This window comes from Herpailurus yagouaroundi, unplaced genomic scaffold, assembly GCF_014898765.1.
Source record: "Herpailurus yagouaroundi ecotype Mexico unplaced genomic scaffold, PumYag 163, whole genome shotgun sequence".
Lineage (NCBI taxonomy): Eukaryota > Metazoa > Chordata > Mammalia > Carnivora > Felidae > Herpailurus > Herpailurus yagouaroundi.
This window is the reverse complement of record NW_024412404.1, coordinates 33,421,916-33,439,326: the sequence shown is the minus strand read 5'-3', so window position 1 is coordinate 33,439,326 and position 17,411 is coordinate 33,421,916. Positions and strand designations below refer to the sequence as shown.

The 17,411-nt window shown below is 44.4% G+C and overlaps 1 protein-coding gene across 1 annotated transcript; it reads right to left on the bottom strand.

Moving 5' to 3' along the window:
* Positions 1-11,151: 11,151 nt before the first annotated feature.
* HHEX (hematopoietically expressed homeobox) lies at positions 11,152-17,144 on the bottom strand. Its single transcript, XM_040485868.1, has 4 exons — positions 16,677-17,144; positions 14,348-14,526; positions 14,084-14,134; positions 11,152-12,287 (listed from the first exon to the last, which is right to left on the bottom strand). Exons 1-4 carry the CDS (start codon positions 17,038-17,040, stop codon positions 12,069-12,071), a joined length of 813 nt encoding a protein of 270 aa, XP_040341802.1. The 5' UTR covers positions 17,041-17,144; the 3' UTR covers positions 11,152-12,068.
* Positions 17,145-17,411: the final 267 nt, after the last annotated feature.

The following is a 17,411-nucleotide window of genomic DNA, read 5'->3' as shown; positions in this document are numbered from 1 at the left end:
AATCTGGGGTGCTGGGGCGCCTTGGTGGCTCAGCTGGTTGAACGTCCAACTTTGGTTCAGGTCATGATCTCATGGTTTTAGCCCCGCATCGGACTCCATGCTGTTGTGTGGAGGCTGCTTGGGATTCTCACTCTCTCTAATCTCTCTGACCCTGTTTGTACTTTCTCTCTCTCTCAAAACAAATTTAAGTTTTTTTTAATTAACCCATCATTGTTTAAAAAAAAAATCCATTTCTAAGTGAAAAAGGCAAGATAGAGAAAAGAATGTGTAGTACATTATGATTTGTATTGAAGCAAAAGAGAAGGAGATAATTATAAATGTCCTGGCATATATGTAGATCATCACTGGAAGACTACCAAGGAAATCACTAAGAGATTGCCTCTAATGGTGAACTATATGGCTGAGGTAGGGAGAGAAGGATAGGAGGGACACATATTTTTTACTCTATTACCCTCTGTACTATTTACATTTTTAACTATTCAAAAATAATTTTAAGATGGAAAAAGTCATAATTTAAAATTATTATACATATAAACATGTGGAGAAAACAAAACAGGAAATATCCTAAGCTTTCTATACAATTTAATCCCTATATTGGTGGGATTATAGGCGATTACTGTTTTCTTCTATAGACATAATTTTTCAAATATTTCACACTGAGGATATATGGCTTTCATAACCAAGACAGATAGATAAACAGACTCATACAAAAAGATCAGGTCCCAGTGCAGTCCACCTATTTAATCTGTAGGTAACTGAAACAGCCCTTATCTACAAGGCAGATAATAGAAAACTAACCGTTGTAATTGTAGTAATGAAAACAGAAAACAAAGTTGAATAACCACTACTCTTAGATGATGGTAAAAGAGGTCTGTGAAGATTCCAAGGCACTTTTGGGTACCTTCCCTAATTTTCACTTCAAGAATGATCATTTTTCTTTTCCTTTAAGAGGCATTTTCAATGATCTAATCATACACTCAACTTTACTTGGAGGACTTTTTTTTAGCTCCAAATAAAACAAAACAAAGAGAAAAAGGAGTGGAAGAAGGAACAGCAGGGTCGAAGGAGCAAGAGGAGGAAGGAAGACAGCTGGCCAACCACAGACCTGCATAAGGTGGGCAGAATGACCCCAATGAAACCAGGTGAGATGGACACAGGCACAGCCCAGGAAAGGGAGAGATGGCAGCTCTGGGTATGGGATGCTAGATAACTTCATTTGCTTGGGATACGTTATTTTTTTTAATGTTTATTTATTTATTTATGTATTTTTTTTTTAATGTTTATTTATTTTTGAGAGAGTGAACGTGAACGAGAGAGGGGTAAAGACAGGGGGACAGATGACCCAAAGCAGGCCCTGTGCTAACAGTGGAGAGCCCAGTGTGGGGCTCAAGCTCACAAACCGTGAGATCATGACCTGAGCCCAACTTGGATGCTTAACTGAGCCACCCATGCACCCCCCAGACACTTTGATTATTGTTCTTTTTTTTTTTTTTTAGTTTTTATTTCTTTATTTTGAAAAAGACAGAGACAGCACAACAGGGGGAGGGGCAAAGAGAGAAGGAGGAAGAGGGAGGTTCTTAAGCAGACTCCTTGCTGTCAGTGCAGAGCTAGACATGGGCTCGAACTCACAAAACTGTGAGATCATGACCTCTGCTGAAACCAAGAGTCCGACACTTAACCAACTAAGCCACCCAAGCGCCCCTGATTATTGTTCTAACCACACTATGTTGTGGGGTGAAGTGGGCACAAGAGGCCAAAGATGAAAACGAGGAAAGAAGAGGCCATTCATTGGTGGGGCAATTCTAAAATCAGGGCTGCCTTAGCTGGTTATTTGTAACTTTGGAATGTCCATGTGTCATTAAATATTTTGCTGTGGACTGTTTGGTTAAGAGCTTTTATAAAGCCTAACTCAGAAACTGAAATGGAATGGAGCCATCATATAGCAAAAAAAAAATCATACTTGTACTCGCAATAGAAATAGGTTTCTCTTTATTTTTTTTAATTTTTAAATATTTATTTATTTATTTATTTATTTTTGAGACAGAGAGAGTACACATACAAGCAGGGGAGGGACAGAAGAGTGAGGGAGAGGGAGAATCCCAAGCAGGCTCCATACTCAGCACAGAGCCCTACCTGGGGTTTGATCTCACTACCATGAGATCATGACCCAAGCCCAGATGTAAGAGTCACATGCTCAACTGACTGAGCCACCCAGGCACCCCTAGGTTTGTCTTTAAATATTGGAAATCCGGGGTGCGTGGGTGGCTCAGTCAGTTGGACGTCCGACTTTGGCTCAGGTCATGATCTCACCGTCCATAAGTTCAAGCCCTGCATCGGGCTCTGTGCTGACAGCTCAGAGCCTGGAGCCCGTTTCAGATTCTGTGTCTCCCTCTCTCTCTGCCCCTCCCCTGTTCATGCTCTCTCTCTGTCTCCAAAATAAATAAACGTTAAAAAAAAATTTTTTTTTAAATAAATATTGGAAATCCAAAGTACGTTTTTGACTCTGATCTTTAAAGTCATGCTACTGTGTCTTATTCAAATTTATATCCCCTGTGCCTCTCATAGTCTCTGGCACATAGTAGGTACTCAATAAATGTTTGTTGAGTGAATGGCTGAATTAATTTAATAATTTGATGGAAGAATTGTAATCAACATTTGAGTTCATTTAAATACTCTATTATTTGGATGGACAGCCTGGGTATTACTAGGAATGCTTTACCTGAGAACACTTCCCTGGGGTGAGCTGTTACAAGCTTTAATAGAGACTGGGCCTTGACTCAACCCTAGAACTGACAGCAAGTAGAAAGGCTCAGGAATTTGCCAGAGGGCCCACAAAATGAGAGATCCCTTCTACCCCTCATCACCTCAAATGCATAATCACTGAAATTTAGGAGATTAATATGTTCTTTAGAAAGATACAGAACAGGTGTGCCTAGGTGACTGAGTCGGTTGAGCATTGGACTCTTGATTTTGGCTCAGGTCATGATCTCACTGTCAAGAGTTGGAGCCCAGGGTTGCAGTGTGGAGCCTGCTTAAGATTCTCTCTCGCCCTCTCCTTCTGCCCCTCCCCCACTCACACAAGCTAAACATGGCTGAGCCACCCAGGTGCCCCTAGAATAATTTTTTAAAATTTAATCTTCCTGAATGTAAAAATTAGGTAGTAGCTTAGCTACTAATATTCCCAGTTCTCCTGATATGTGATGGGCTATAGTCACTTGTTTCTTGACAATGCGCCCTGGTCTTTCTGCCTTTTCTCCTTCTGTGCACCTAGGAGTTGCACTGTTGCAATTCTTTGAATTACATATGGATCATGCCTTTTGAACAGTAAGTGCCTGGTTATAATATGTGAACAGTGATATTGTTTTTAAATGTGTAAATTTTGCAAAACAGTTTTTATGTTCAGACGGATTATTTAAAGTAGCATGAAAATTCATACAATGAACTACGACACAGCAGTTGGAATGAACAAATGACATCACACAATAACATGGATGAATTTTACCAACAAAAAAGTAAACTAAAGAAGCCAGAGGCAGAAGAGAGCACAACGGTAGGATTTTATTTATATAAAGTTCAAAAACCAGCGAATGAATCTATGCTGTTTAGAATCAGGGGCACCTGGGTGGTTCAGTCGGTTAAGCACCTGACTTCAGCTCAGGTCATGATCTTGCGGTTTGTGAGTTCGAGCCCTGAGTTGGGCTCACCGCTGTCAGCACAGAGCCCACTTCAGAGTCTCTCTCTCTCTCTCTCTCTCTCTCTCTCTCTCTCTCTCTCTCTCCAAAATAAATAAACATAAAAAAATTAAAAAAGAATCAGCATGGTGGTTTTCCCTGGAGCAGCCATGGGGACAGTGACCCAGTGACTGGAGATCCAGTAGGTCTGTTCCATGCTATCATATGGATTCCAGTTACATGAAGTATTCATTTTTTGGCCATACACCCATGATTGTGAACTTTGTTTTATGTAATTATAGTTTAACAAGAAGCTTCCTTAAAAATAAAAATAAGAATAAAATGACACCATTTTAAAAAACAATTTCATTTGTTAAAAATACATATTTTATAAACATGACACTTCAAAAAACTTTCTGAAAAGGAAACACCACACAAATGTAGATAGGTTTTAGTGTCTCATGTTCTGACAGGACGGATAATACTGAATAATGGCTAAGATTCGGGACAATATATTCAAGAAACTGCAGGCTTAAATTCCCTGGTTACCACTAGCATTGTGCTTTTCTTAATGCCTGAAATGACATCTAAATAAGGGGCAGCCGCCTCGGGCAAAATGGCATTTGGGTGATTTCAAAGACCTTAATGATGTCAGGTAATTGCCTGAGGAAGCTAAAAATTTTACCTTCAATTAACTAATCAACAGCACCATACATCATCATGACTATCTCACTGCCTTCCACCTACATACTATCAGGTCAATATATGGGAGGCAGGTGTCTAAGAAACCACTTCCTCTGGACGTCTGAACCTGCACTCAGGGGCCATTTTTTAAACATTTATTGAATTAGTCTGGTCTAATTTACAATTAATGGAAAGTCTGTAGTAATGCAGATTCCATAAGCAGCTAAGGAAGGCTAAAACTTTGAACCAGAGTGTGAAGCAAACATGTTTTATGTTCCTTCTACAATTGTTTCTTTGCAATTCATGGAATAGTTTAAGAGATCACTGAAAACATTTGGGTTTTCCTGCTTCCATTTGCTAAGTGGATGGTGTCAATAAAAACAGTAGTAATAACCACAAATGGTGTCATTTTTCAGTAAAATGGGTATATTTTAAATAAAACTCTTGATTGAAATTGAGAAGTGTGAATTTGAAATTGAACAAAATTGCCAAATCTGAAGGGAAAAAGAACCAATATAAACCCACAAAAGCACTTCCTCTTAATATTCATGTCAGTAAGAAGAGGGGAAGAACATCTTCTTTTAGTGCTTGTAGCCTTAAATAGACCTCCTGTCCCCTGCCCCCACCCCACCCTTACCCAAGCCCAGCAGACTCTTCCTCACTTGCAGCCCCTACTATGCTTTCTGCTGTGCTCCTGGAACCATCCAGGAAAAGCTGTGTTTCCGTGGCCAACGAATAGGAAATATAACAAGAGTTATATGATACATGGTTTTCGCTCTCATTCCATAGTAAAACATTTATTAAAAGCTTACCACATGTCCAACATAGTGCTGGATGCAACGGACACCATAGTAAGCCGCTGCACTGCTTATATATTCAGAAGCTTGTGGAACATTCATCAGTGACTCAGAGAAGAATAAATGTAATGATACTAAACATTGCATATAATAGGAACACCAAACAACATGGACCAGTGGCAGCCTCTTTTTTAACACCTTGAAAAGTATAAAGCATATTTTATAATGCTCATTTCCTCAGAAAACTGGAGTAGTGCTCCAGCTTATTGGTTTCCTAGTGTAACAGAATAATGTACCACACAGACAGAAACTGCCTATCTCCTATACTGTATGGTAACCCCTTCCGAATTTAATGCTAGACTTAAATTAAGGCAAAAAGATTACATAAAATGAACAGAAAACCCCAATGCTACTCTTATAGCTAGAATTGTACCCTGCTTGACACATTCTCAAGAGCACAAGAGATTAAACAAGGAAGTTCCCATTACCACATTGACTAGTAGAGTAATTGAGGTTTGGGACTTAACTTTTTAGTGACAGTTTCCTTATCTGGAAAATGGGCAAATAACAGTATCTACCTCACAGAATTTTTGTGAGGATTAAATGATAAAAATTATGTGAAGGACTTATATAATGTTAAAATGTTAATACATAGGAAATGTTCAATATGTGTTCATTCGTTCATTTAATGTATTACTTGTGGAGTATGTATGATGTGTCAGGCTGGAGATATATATGTAGCAGTAGACAAAACACAAATATTCCTACCCTCATGGCATTAACATTTCAATGAGGAGAAATAAATAATAAATAAGAAGATTACATTCAATTATAATAGGTGAAATAGAGAAAAGCAAATTGTGGGAGGGGAATAGGGAAGACGGGTTGTGATTTTAAATAGAATGGCTAGGGAAGTCCCAGCCTAGCGAGGTGAGGGAGACTGCCATGAGGATGGCTGTCTGGGAGAAGAGAATTCTAGAGAGAGGAAACTGCAAACCTAAAAGTGAAGAGCTCTATGTGACTGTAGGGAGAGAATACCAGTCCATAATCCCTTCTCCAAAATTCTGGAAACAAAACCCTCTGAAGATTCTAGTCATACTTATTCCCCGCCTTCTTTCACCTCCACGTCAACCAACATGACCATGTCTCTCCCTGGAAACAGCATTCCATCTCCTTTTCTCTGCCAGGAGCCCCTGGAGGGTTCTGCCATGACACTTTGTGCCTGTACCTCATAGCAGTCACCTCCACCACACCCCAGTGCTATTAAGTGCTTGACTCCTACAGGGACAACTATTATTACTCTTCTATTATTGCTTATCCTGGTCCAACAAAAATGAAAAAAAAAAAAAAAAAAAAAAAAGCTAAAGAACTGTCCTTAGAGGGATGAGGGCAGGATATTAAGACTCCAACAATAACATCTTCTTCAAAGGTAGGATCTCCACCTGAAAGCTGAGCATTTCTATATATTTGAAGAAAATCTTGTCTGTAATTGTGACATATAAAGAATTTTTATTCTTTTTTTTAATGTTTTTTAAATTTACTTTGAGAGAGAGAGAGACATACAGAGCACAAGCGGGGGAGGGGCAGAGAGAGAGGGGGAGACAGAATCAGAAGCAGGCTCCAGGCTCTAAGCTGTCAGTAGAGCCTGATGCTGGCCTCGAACCCGTGAACTACAAGATCATGACCTGAGCCAAAGTCGGATGCTCAACCAACTGAGCCACCCAGGCCCCCAAGAATTTTTTATTCTTAATGGGGAAATAAAATGAATAAGGAAGTAAAATCCTGGGGGGCAGGCTGGTAGATGGAGTGGAGAAGGGAAAGGAATAAACAGAGAGGGAAGGAAGGATGAAGGGCATAATTAAACTATAAAAGAAAAATATAAACAAGTTTCACAGAGACAAACTCAATAGGTATTTCTCTTCCTGTAAGTACTTTGGGGAGTGCAGGGTACCGTGAACTTTTTCCTGTAGTTGTATTTGGAAAGTGTGTTTTAAATATTTAAGATTTTGAATGGTACCAAACTTCCCTTTCAAATTAGAAAAAAAAAATCTAATGGTTAGAAAATATGCCTTAAAAAATTGTTTTTAACGAGAAGCTGTCTCATTGGCTTTCATGTGGAAAATCGTTTGAAATTGGCAGTGACTTTTTCTTTTTTTTTTTTTTTTTTTTTTTTTTTTTTTTTAGTAGCTACACGTTAAAGTGTTCAGTCACCTCAAAAACCTCGAGGCAACTGCCGGATGTTCCAAAGTCAAGATCCTCCACAGACAGGAAATGCCTCTGCCAGCTCCAAGGTCTCCTCCCGGCAGCCCTCTCCATTGTCTGCACAGATTTGTGTACATCCAACTGAAAAGGTTTACCGCCTGCTGAAGCCAATCAAAGAGCCACCTTAAAAGAAGGGAGTCAGTAAGGGCTTTCTAGTTTTTCTAGCTAACACTTAGTGCCCATTCTGTACCACGTATAATGCTCCCTCTCAGGTGAGCTGCCCACCTCTCTAGGAACTGGGGCTGAGAATTCACATTTCCCAAGGTCCCCAACCAGCAAGAGACGTAGGAGACTTGTCAGCCATACTTGCAGCTCTGCTCTTATCCACCATGGTATAATTTCTGCAATAGGCGTCTCCACAGCCAGATCTGAAGGGGTAGCTGCTGTTCGGAGGACCTTGGATCGATTTTGGTGGGTGGTAGGAATCTCCAAAGTGCTTGTCATTTGGATTCAACAACAATACCAAAAAATGTATCAAGGGACTGAAATTCGATTAGACAAGTACAGAGTCCAGCTGGAATCTCATGAAACCCCAAGCGACGAAAAGGAAATGTTGGTATAATATCTGATTATTTTTACAAGATACCAAACTCCTAACCATTTAGAAGCATCCTGGGTAACTGTTTGGTTCTCCACCTTCTGTCCCGTGTTAGGAGTCACAAAAGCCTCACCTCCAATCACAGATTTAAAGGATCATTGATATTCGATTTTAAAGAAAAATCGAAAGAGTGAGCTTCTGAGTTCACGTCATCTTCCACAAGGCAGTATAACTGGAATGGGAATTTTGGTAAAGACAGTCTGTCCCCAACAAAATGCACTTCCCCCAAGTCTGAATACATTTTCTTGAATCTCTACCCTGTCTCCATTAAGTAAAATGAATATTCACAGCAATGAAACCACCACCAAAAAAAAAAAAAAGTTGTCAGAAATGTTGAAAGAGAATAGGTACTTTCACTATCAGAGATGGTTTCCTCTTTTCCCACAAGATGTTTTATCAGCTTTCACCCTGAGAAAACCATAAAAAGTAAGAAAAAGTAACCTTATGCAATAGTTCTCTAAATAAAATACTACACAGCAGGCTAGTCATCCCTAAAAGGGATGTTGTTTAAAGAGTCAAAGTACATCATCCAACAAAATCAATATCCTATTAAGTTAGAAAGGGTTCTGAATATCAAAGACCGACGAACTGAATAACTTAAAGTATAAGTACATGACCCAGGGGATTAATCACACACTGTCATGGTGAAATTAGGGCAATTCTTCCAATCATTAACGTTTTGCTTACAAAAATGTGCTTTTCTGTTTGTCTTTCTGCTAAATGATAACCGTTTTCAAGTTGAATCTCCTGATAAAAAGAGTTAAAAACAAGACAGGAGTTGTGCTGTAAAGGTCATACATGCTGCTTCAACATGAAATAGCCAAAAGACAAACAAATGAAAAATGCCTGGATTGTAGGAAGAATTTGTAAATATTCATTGGCAATCTTCAATGGGGCATTTTGAAAACACGTAATGCCAACCTGTGTCCTGAGAACACTGTATTTCTCCCAGTGAATATGCTCTTGATTCTTAAGAATATGTCTAGATTCAGGAGCACCTGGGTGGCTCAGTCAGTTAAGCGTTCAACTTTAGGTCAGGTCATGATCTCACAGTTCATGGGTTTGGCCCCCACATCAGGCTCTCTGCTGGCAGCACGGAGCCTGCTTAGGATTCTCTCTCTCTCTCTCTCTCTCTCTCTCTCTCTCTCTCTCTCAAAAAGAATTTTTTTAAAAAGAATATGTTTAGATTCAGAACATGAGTAACTTGATGAGGGTTGGGAATAGCTTTAAACTGGAAAACACCCTGGTTTCAAGAACTGTCTACTTTAAAACAAGATTTCACCCTTCAACTTTTCTAGTGCCAATCAATACATAAGCCTGTTATTTCTCTGCTTGATCATCATGATACAGTTATTCCCAAAAATAAACATTAACCAGAGGTTATCTCCGGGAGTGAAACACACACCAACTGATTTCAGGATTGCTTTAATACCATATTAGGCCCACAAGCCTCCCATTTTCCAAAACTCTGATACTGACAGTCCCTTTTTCAAATGAGACTGATTACGATCCTTGAACCTGACATGTAACCTGTCAGGCAGGGTCTGGGAGTTGGGAGCCTGCAGCTGATGGGAAGGGAGACCCTCCAATTGGAGGTCAACTGTGGGCCCCAACATTGAGAAGACACAGAGAACAGGGGGAACAATAAAGAGCTTGAAGTGAGTTGGTAACTGGAGGGTTGGAAAGGATCACGTGGATCAATTAGACCATCTTCATTCCACAGATGAGAGAACTGAGTACAAGAACTAAAATTCCAACCCAAATTATTAAATTTCCAGGCCAATTCACACCTCTCTGCTTAAGGAACTGGTACTAATTTTCTCAGAAATGTAAATTCACAGGCAATTCCAGGAGCCTTCCTGAAATCTAAGGAGGGAGAATGTGACAACTCGCTAAAAGCAATGACCTTTTCACTCTGTCTTCACCTGAGTGCTCATGTCTAGGGAACCAGAGCCCTGGTCAGCCATGCCAGGGGTGAAGTCATTCCTTCAGGAGCCCTCAGGAGGCACCCAACTCCACAAACAACTAGAGGCCTCCATGAAGGCCCAGGCTAGAAGGAAGAGGTTTCTAGGCCTCTGCCCCAACAGGCCTCTCATCGTTTTCCTGGAATGTCAGAGACCTGATGGCTCAGGTAGGCAAGCAACTGTATGCAATCCCCGGGCTAGTCAGAAACCTCAGGCCACCGTTCCTCTCAGCCCCACACCCACCCTTACCTGGGTGCTTCCATTCCCCCATCTCACAATACCCATTCCTCGGCCCTTTGGCCTCCCCTCAGCCATTAGACTCTTGCTCCCACCGGCCTAGACAAGGCCCTTCTTTCTCCTTCCTCCCTCTCAGCCATCCCCACCTCCTGCTCTCACACCTACAGAAGTTACTGGAAGGGAAGCAAGTGAGAAAGGAGTGAGGGGGTATAGGTATTAGGGCCCCACCTGCTTCTGCACCTTGGAACAGTGGTTCTCAAAACTCAGGCACTCCGACCAACAGCTTTGACACCACCTGAGCCCTTGTTGAAGTGCAAATCCCGCTCCCACCCAGACCTGCCAAATTATAAACTCTGTCGACGGGCCGGCAATGAGTATCAAGAAGTCTGCAGGTGCTTCTGAAGCTCGCTGAAGCTTGAGACCCGAAGTCTCGGCGCAAACTACCTCCCTGCTCTTGCCCGCCAGGCCCTCCCTCCCCCTCCGCGGACCCCCCTTACCCTGGCTCGGCCGCCTCAGGATGACGCAGTGTTGACTCACGCGGGTCAAGGACGGTGGCCCGGGCCAGGCTGGGAGCCGAGGCGAATCAATGGGGTTCGGCGGCCCCGCGCTCAGCCGCGCGGCCGACCTCGGCCCTCGCTCTTCCCGCCACCCGGCACGCCGGGGTTTCCCACCTGCAGCGCTCGGGGGTCCGCGGGCGGGAGCCTCCCCCTGCGGCGACGCACGCACACCGAGCCCCTCCCCCCGCCCTCCCCCTTCCTTGGGGAAAGGCCCAAATCTGTTTCCAGGAGCCCAACCACCCGCTGCCTCGCGCAGCCCCGCGCCCAGCCCCGCGCCCAGCCCCGCGCCCAGCCCCGCGCCCAGCCCCGCGCCCAGCCCCGCGCCCAGCCCCGCGAGGCGCTTGCGTTTGTTTCCCTGGAAGTAAGAGAGGTCCGACTAGATCAGTCGTCCCACCGATGGGTTTATTTTATACACAAGTTACTCATTTAAAAAAACACCACCACCACCACCACCACCACCGTTTTGGCCTTTTTTTTTTTTACAGCGAAAAAATTATATATACACACATTATAAACACTGTTTGATATAAAACACAATATCTACAGTCTACTTACAGTTAATCAACTTGCTACTTCTAGTTCGTCTGTGATTAATTTTAGTCACCGACGAGTCAGTTTGTCTGCTTGATTTGTACTGTACCATTCCTTTAACACCTTGGTCATATAGGTACTTAGTGACAGTGCAAAACAAGCATTTAAGATTCTTATCAACTATTTCTCTTTGACAAAAAGAACACACACATCCCCGAGACAGAAGCTCTGAGATCACTTTGGATTTAAGGCAGCAGTATAAGAATGTAATATAAAAGTAAAGAACATTTCCTTTAAAAATATTCCAAGGCTGCCTGAAATGTGGGCCCCTTTTCCAAGGCATACCTCTGGATCTGGGATACCCTTCTGCTTTTCCATTAAGTAGGATGTAGATACAGATTGTAGAAACGTCATTCAAGAAGATCTTATTAAAATCTTTAAAGTTATAACTTAAAAATTTAACAAAAAATTCAAAAATTACTTTTTATAAATAGAAAAAACAATTTCCTTTTTAAAAAGGGGGTGACTCTAAGCAGTGAAGAGTCCCTTCATCATTCAACCTAAAATCAGTACATAAACCATTTAAGTCAAAATTAAGGTTTCAGTGTAAGTTTGCTGTTTAGCCAGTGCACCAAATATTTTAGGTTTCCAGAATACCAGAAAATTGATTCCCTTTCTCAGAGTTTTCCAGTATCGCCTATGGAGATTCTCTGTAGCAAATGTTATTCCCAAATCCAGTTTTCCGAACATGCCAATGTCTACGGTCATCATCCAGCATTAAAATAGCCTTTATCGCCCTCAATGTCCACTTCCTGATCAGAATCCTCTGAAATCTCTGACTCAAGGTCTTCCTGGGAGGCAGGGGAGGGCGAACACTGAGAGCTATCTAGAACACCTTTATTCTGCTCACTGGTCAAGTCTTGCCTTTGGTCACAAGGATTGTCCAAACTTTCCAGTTCTTCTTTTTTATTGCTTTGAGGGTTTTCCTGGATGAAAGGAATGAAAGTGAAATTGGTAGGCTCGTGAAATATGGAGGCATAAGAGACGTAGATCAGAATGTGTTTTCATTCTTTATCGTCTTTAAAATGTTTAGTTTATCTATTGCTTTCAGCTATAATCTTTTTATTCAGAAAACACATATTTGTGCTTCTGTCTCACTTTAGAATAAAAGTGCCTGTCACATCAGAGAAAGATCATGCTCTTGTGAGAAAAGAACAAGCAGTCACAAATATAACTAAATGGGTTGTGTCAAATGAACACTTAGCTCCAGCCCAGACTCATGGTCTCAAGGTTCTAAGAGTTTAAGGGAGAAGGGAAATCAGATTACTACAGATACACACTATCTTCATTCTTCAAGTATTTTTAAACCTTGCCAATTAACAGGGTCTCTCAGCCATTTAAAAACTATGAATGCTATGTAGTGAATTCAGGAGAAAGTTTCAAAATCATTAGATTGAATCCTTTTTCCTCCATTTTCTGGACTAAATTTATAAACTTATAAATGATACGGAGCAACTTACAAAATCATGGCAAAGGTAAAAATGCAAAACTGAAAGAATGTTGCCAACTGCAAAGGGAGACAATTCACTGTAATTTACTTAAAACCTGGAGAAAATTTCTGGAATATATATTCCCACACATTACATAGGAACCGCTATTTTAAAAATTCCTGGTAAACTGCAGTCAAATCTTCGACCAAGAACCAAATAAGTGAGTGAATTCTTAATCCTGTCTGTCTAAAATAGACATAAACACTACAAAGAAATATTATGATATATTGCTATGGTTTTTTTTAAGCAAGACTACAGAATAATATATTCACCAGGCTTGCAACTAAGTAACAAATAGATGCACAGGGTCAGAGATTGAGAAGGAATCTGCAAATTTTTAAATCATGTTAGAATAATGAAATTATGGGATATTTTCTGTTTCAAAGTGTTGTGACACCATCTGATTTTTAATGAAAAAGTTATGATTGCTAAATTTAAAAATGCACACTGCTTTCAATTTCCCCACTCGTATTACTGTTTCAAAAATATTTTATTTATTCTAAACTGTACATACACTGACAAATGAACAATACAGCAATTGTCAGATAACTATGGAGAAGACCTGCAGATTAGAACATCAAAAACTAATCTTTAGCTTTAAGTCAATAGAGGTTTTTCAAAAACTGAATTAGCCTTTACTTTTTATCGCATATTGCGTAACAAGGTCATTGGAAAAAAAAGACTGTAAGTTTCAGCTTGTATATTCTCTTACATGTCTTATATTCATTTTAAGAGCTGGCATTAGGTGGGAAATAATTTTAAACTCTTTGATATTTAATTCTTCTAAAAACAGTGCAAACAAGACTGAAAGGTGTTTATTTCCTTATATTTACCCTTGAGCTCTGCCTGGTTTTATTATGGCTGTGTAAATAAAAGAAACAATTTTCTCCCAAAGATAACTGCTTAAGTCATTTACTGTCAATTACTTTATCTTTCCTGCGTTAATTAGATAAACAACATATGGGGTTTATAAAACAATTAGCCCGGAGTTTTACTAGCCAGTGTGTGAAAACCCAAGCATAATTGATATAGGAACTGCATTAGGTGCTTTTAGCATTACTGCCACCTGAGCAACTCATCCTGAATTTCAGCAAGACTATTTGCCTTTTTAATCAAGGTGAAGAGGTTAAATAGTCTCTCAAATGACTTTTGCATACAACCCATAACAGGCTTCGCATTGAGATAACATGATAAAAATATTTATTTCCATAGAAACACAACCATGTCGATACCTGTTTTAGTCTTCTCCATTTAGCGCGACGATTCTGGAACCAGGTTTTTACCTACAGGAAAGACAGAAAGAAAACTTGCCACGAACCCAAGGCGCCTGGGGGGGTAATGGAGAAGCTGATCCGCGGCTGTCGCTGTCGAGCAGATCAGGGCTCCTGGCGTTAGATAGCGCGATGAGACCCGCCAGAGCGCAAGGTGGCTCCAAGTCTGTCTTCCGCCCGCGACCCCCGGCCCAGGAATGGCCCCGAGCCCACAGGCGCGCTCACCTGTCTCTCACTGAGCTGCAGCATCTTGGCCAGACGCTTCCTCTCCGGCGGAGAGAGGTATTTCTGGGTCTCAAACTTCTTCTCCAACTCGATGGTCTGGTCGTTGGAGAACCTCACCTGGCCACCTTTCCTTTTATGCAGAGGCCTCTGCAAGAAAGGGCTCCAGAGCAGAGGTTTGCCTAGGGGAAGCGAGAGAGCAAGAGAGGCTAGGGTTAGTGGGTGAAAGCCCTGGAGCGGCCAGGCCCTGGGAGTGACAAAGGGGAGTAGGGGACGCAGGAGGACACTCAACCAGACATGTTCACATATGCCCACCCACACAAGGACCCATCAAGACACATACATACCCAGAGACAGAAACACGCAAAGTCACACACACATACACGCTGCATATGCATACAGACGACCCTTGTACACTCACAGACACAAACGGCCATCACACCCATAGCTGGATTCAAGCGCAAATCTTTTGACCCCCAAAAGAACACCCACTATAAATTGAGCTTAAAAATAAACCCTCTTGAACGAGTCGCTCTCGAATTTATACACAACTCTTCTCACTTCTAGGCCCTCTCACTTGGTGAGCCGCACTTTCCAAATACCCAGAGTCTGTCTGTGTTGGGAAGGAACCGGGCTGTTACACTACCCAAGGCGTTCCAGCCCGGGGCCGCGGGCAGGAGCCTGCTTGGGAAGCCCTCGGGCCAGGCGCCGACTCTAGGCCTTTCCTGGAGCTTCCAATCCTAGCTCCAGGGAGCAGCGGCCTCCTCTGATTTCACACCCGGCGGCGGGGGCGGCCAGTTAAAGCTACCCCGTGGGCTATGGCAACATTTCCGTCAATGTGTTTCCTGTTGGTCTATCTCGAAAAACCCTTTGCTTCCTCCTGCGCGGTCCCAGCAGTAACCCAAGGAAACCCAGGGCGCGCTCTGTGAAAACGTTCACCCCAGGCCGTGCCCGGCTGAGGGTCCCGCTCTGGCCCCAGCAGGCGAAGACAGTCACGCCGGGGGTCACCGCCCGCACCAAACCCTCGAGGCTGGAATCAAAAATACAGTAAAATATTTTTTTAAATAAAGAACTAAAATATAATCCCCTCCAAATCTGTCTAACGATGAGAATGGGGGGTGGAGAGCTGTGCTAGATGCCGCTTCATAAACATGAGGTCATTAAAATGTTAATTAATGAAAATGCTAGTCTGTCTCTAGGGTCCCTACAGAAGCTGCCAATAGCTGAGAGAAAATTCAAAACCCTGGTGGCCCAAGGCAAGGACCCCCCCCCCCTTTCTTTATTTCCCCCTGGGCTTCAGATGCCAAAGACGCCAAAGGCCACCCGGAGTGCGGCTCACCGTTGGCTTATTTCTTAGGCCGCGCACTGAGGGGGACGAGCCCCGAAAATACCATATGCCCTAGGTGTCCTCACTGCCCTTCCTACTCCAAAGACCTGTCAGTCAGTCCGTCCGTCCGTCCGTGGGTCTGCAGGCCTGCCCCCAAACACTGAAAGCTGGCATTGTTGGTTTGGGGTGGTTTTTTTTTTGTTTTTTTTTTTTTTCCAGATTTTGCTTACGTCAGGCTTCAGACTAGTGCAAAACAGCCTCGGGGAAAAAAAAAGGAAGCAACTGGTTATTTTAGCTGCCATAAAGTCACATCCCACACAGAGGAAATGAACAATATCAGAAAAACGGATCCCGGCTATCAGAAGTCGAGTGTTTCCTGAATTTGTCTGTATTGAGGATGTCGATAAAATAATCAGCAGCGTGCACTACTCCGGGGGAAGGGTCTGCTTCATGCAGCCAGGAAAACACTTAACAGCTTCTGAAACCAGATTTACTCCTATCGAGAACTCAAGATTTCCTGTATGAACGGAAAGGGTCAGGCTCTTTCACTGCACAAGCTTGTTGAACCAGGTCCAGCCTCGTAACCACCCGGGCCCGGTAGCTATCCCTGCCCCATCGGGCCCGCCCGGGGCGCCTTGGCACTCCCTTCCCGGTCCCTCCAGCTAAGGGGACCCCACCCCGAGCGACACACGCGCCCCAAGACTGCCTTCGGCCACAAGCCCCCGTGGCAGCGCCAGAGGTCTCGCCCGGGCCCGCGCGCCCCGACGCCTGCAAGGTGCAGGAAAACCAATCTGAGTCATGGTGCGGTCAGCCCGGCCGCGCGCCACTGGGGCCCGCGCCTCCTGTCCCCGCGCGCGCCCGACAGCCGCTTTTCGATCGCTTTTGCCACAACTTTCTATTGCCTCCCACTCCGCCCCCGCCGCCTCCTGGACGCTGCCACCTGCCGGGTGGCGCCTTCCTCGCCGCCGCCGCGGCTCGGCCCCGCCATGACCCGGGCCGCCTTACCCAGGGGGTCGTGGCGGAACAGGGCGTGAGTGTAGTCGTTCACCGTCCGCGGGAAGGGGTACAGAGGGCCCCCGAAGCCGCTGGATCCGTAGGCGGCGGCCAGCGCGGCAGCGGAGTGGTGCGAGAAGGCGGGGTGGATCGGCGTGGGCTCGTACACCGGGGTCCGGTAGGAGGACACGAGGCTGGTGAAGGAGGAGTTGGGGGACGGCAGCGTGGGGGCGGGGGTGGGCGCGGCGGGCCCGCGGCCCAGGATGTCCTCGATGTAGAACGGCGTCGGGTGCGCCGGCTGCAGCAGCGGCGTGGGCGCGTACAGCGGCACCCCCACGGCACCCGCCGCCGCCGGCCCGGGGTGTGGATACTGCATGGCTCCGCTGCGCTCCGGCCCCTCGGAGAGCTGGCGGCCCGCGCCGCGGCGCTACATTTATCCGCGCTCCGCGCTCCCGGCGATAGGCTCTACCGCCCACGGGGTGGGGCCGCGCTCTCTGGCCCCTTCCTGCCGCCCGGCCCTGCGGCCAATGGCGCGGAGCCCCGGGAGCCGCCTCCCGCCCCCACCCTTGGCCCGCCCCCGCCGGCCGAGCTCCCCGCCCCCCGGGACGCGCTCGCTTGCAGCCTTTTAGGACCCTGCGCCCCGGTGCCCGGCTGGCCGCCGCCGTCGCTCGGGGTTCCAGGCACCCTGGTCCGGGAAGCCCTCGAAGGAAGCCCAGGGCCATGTCCGTCGTGGGAAGACACGAGGAA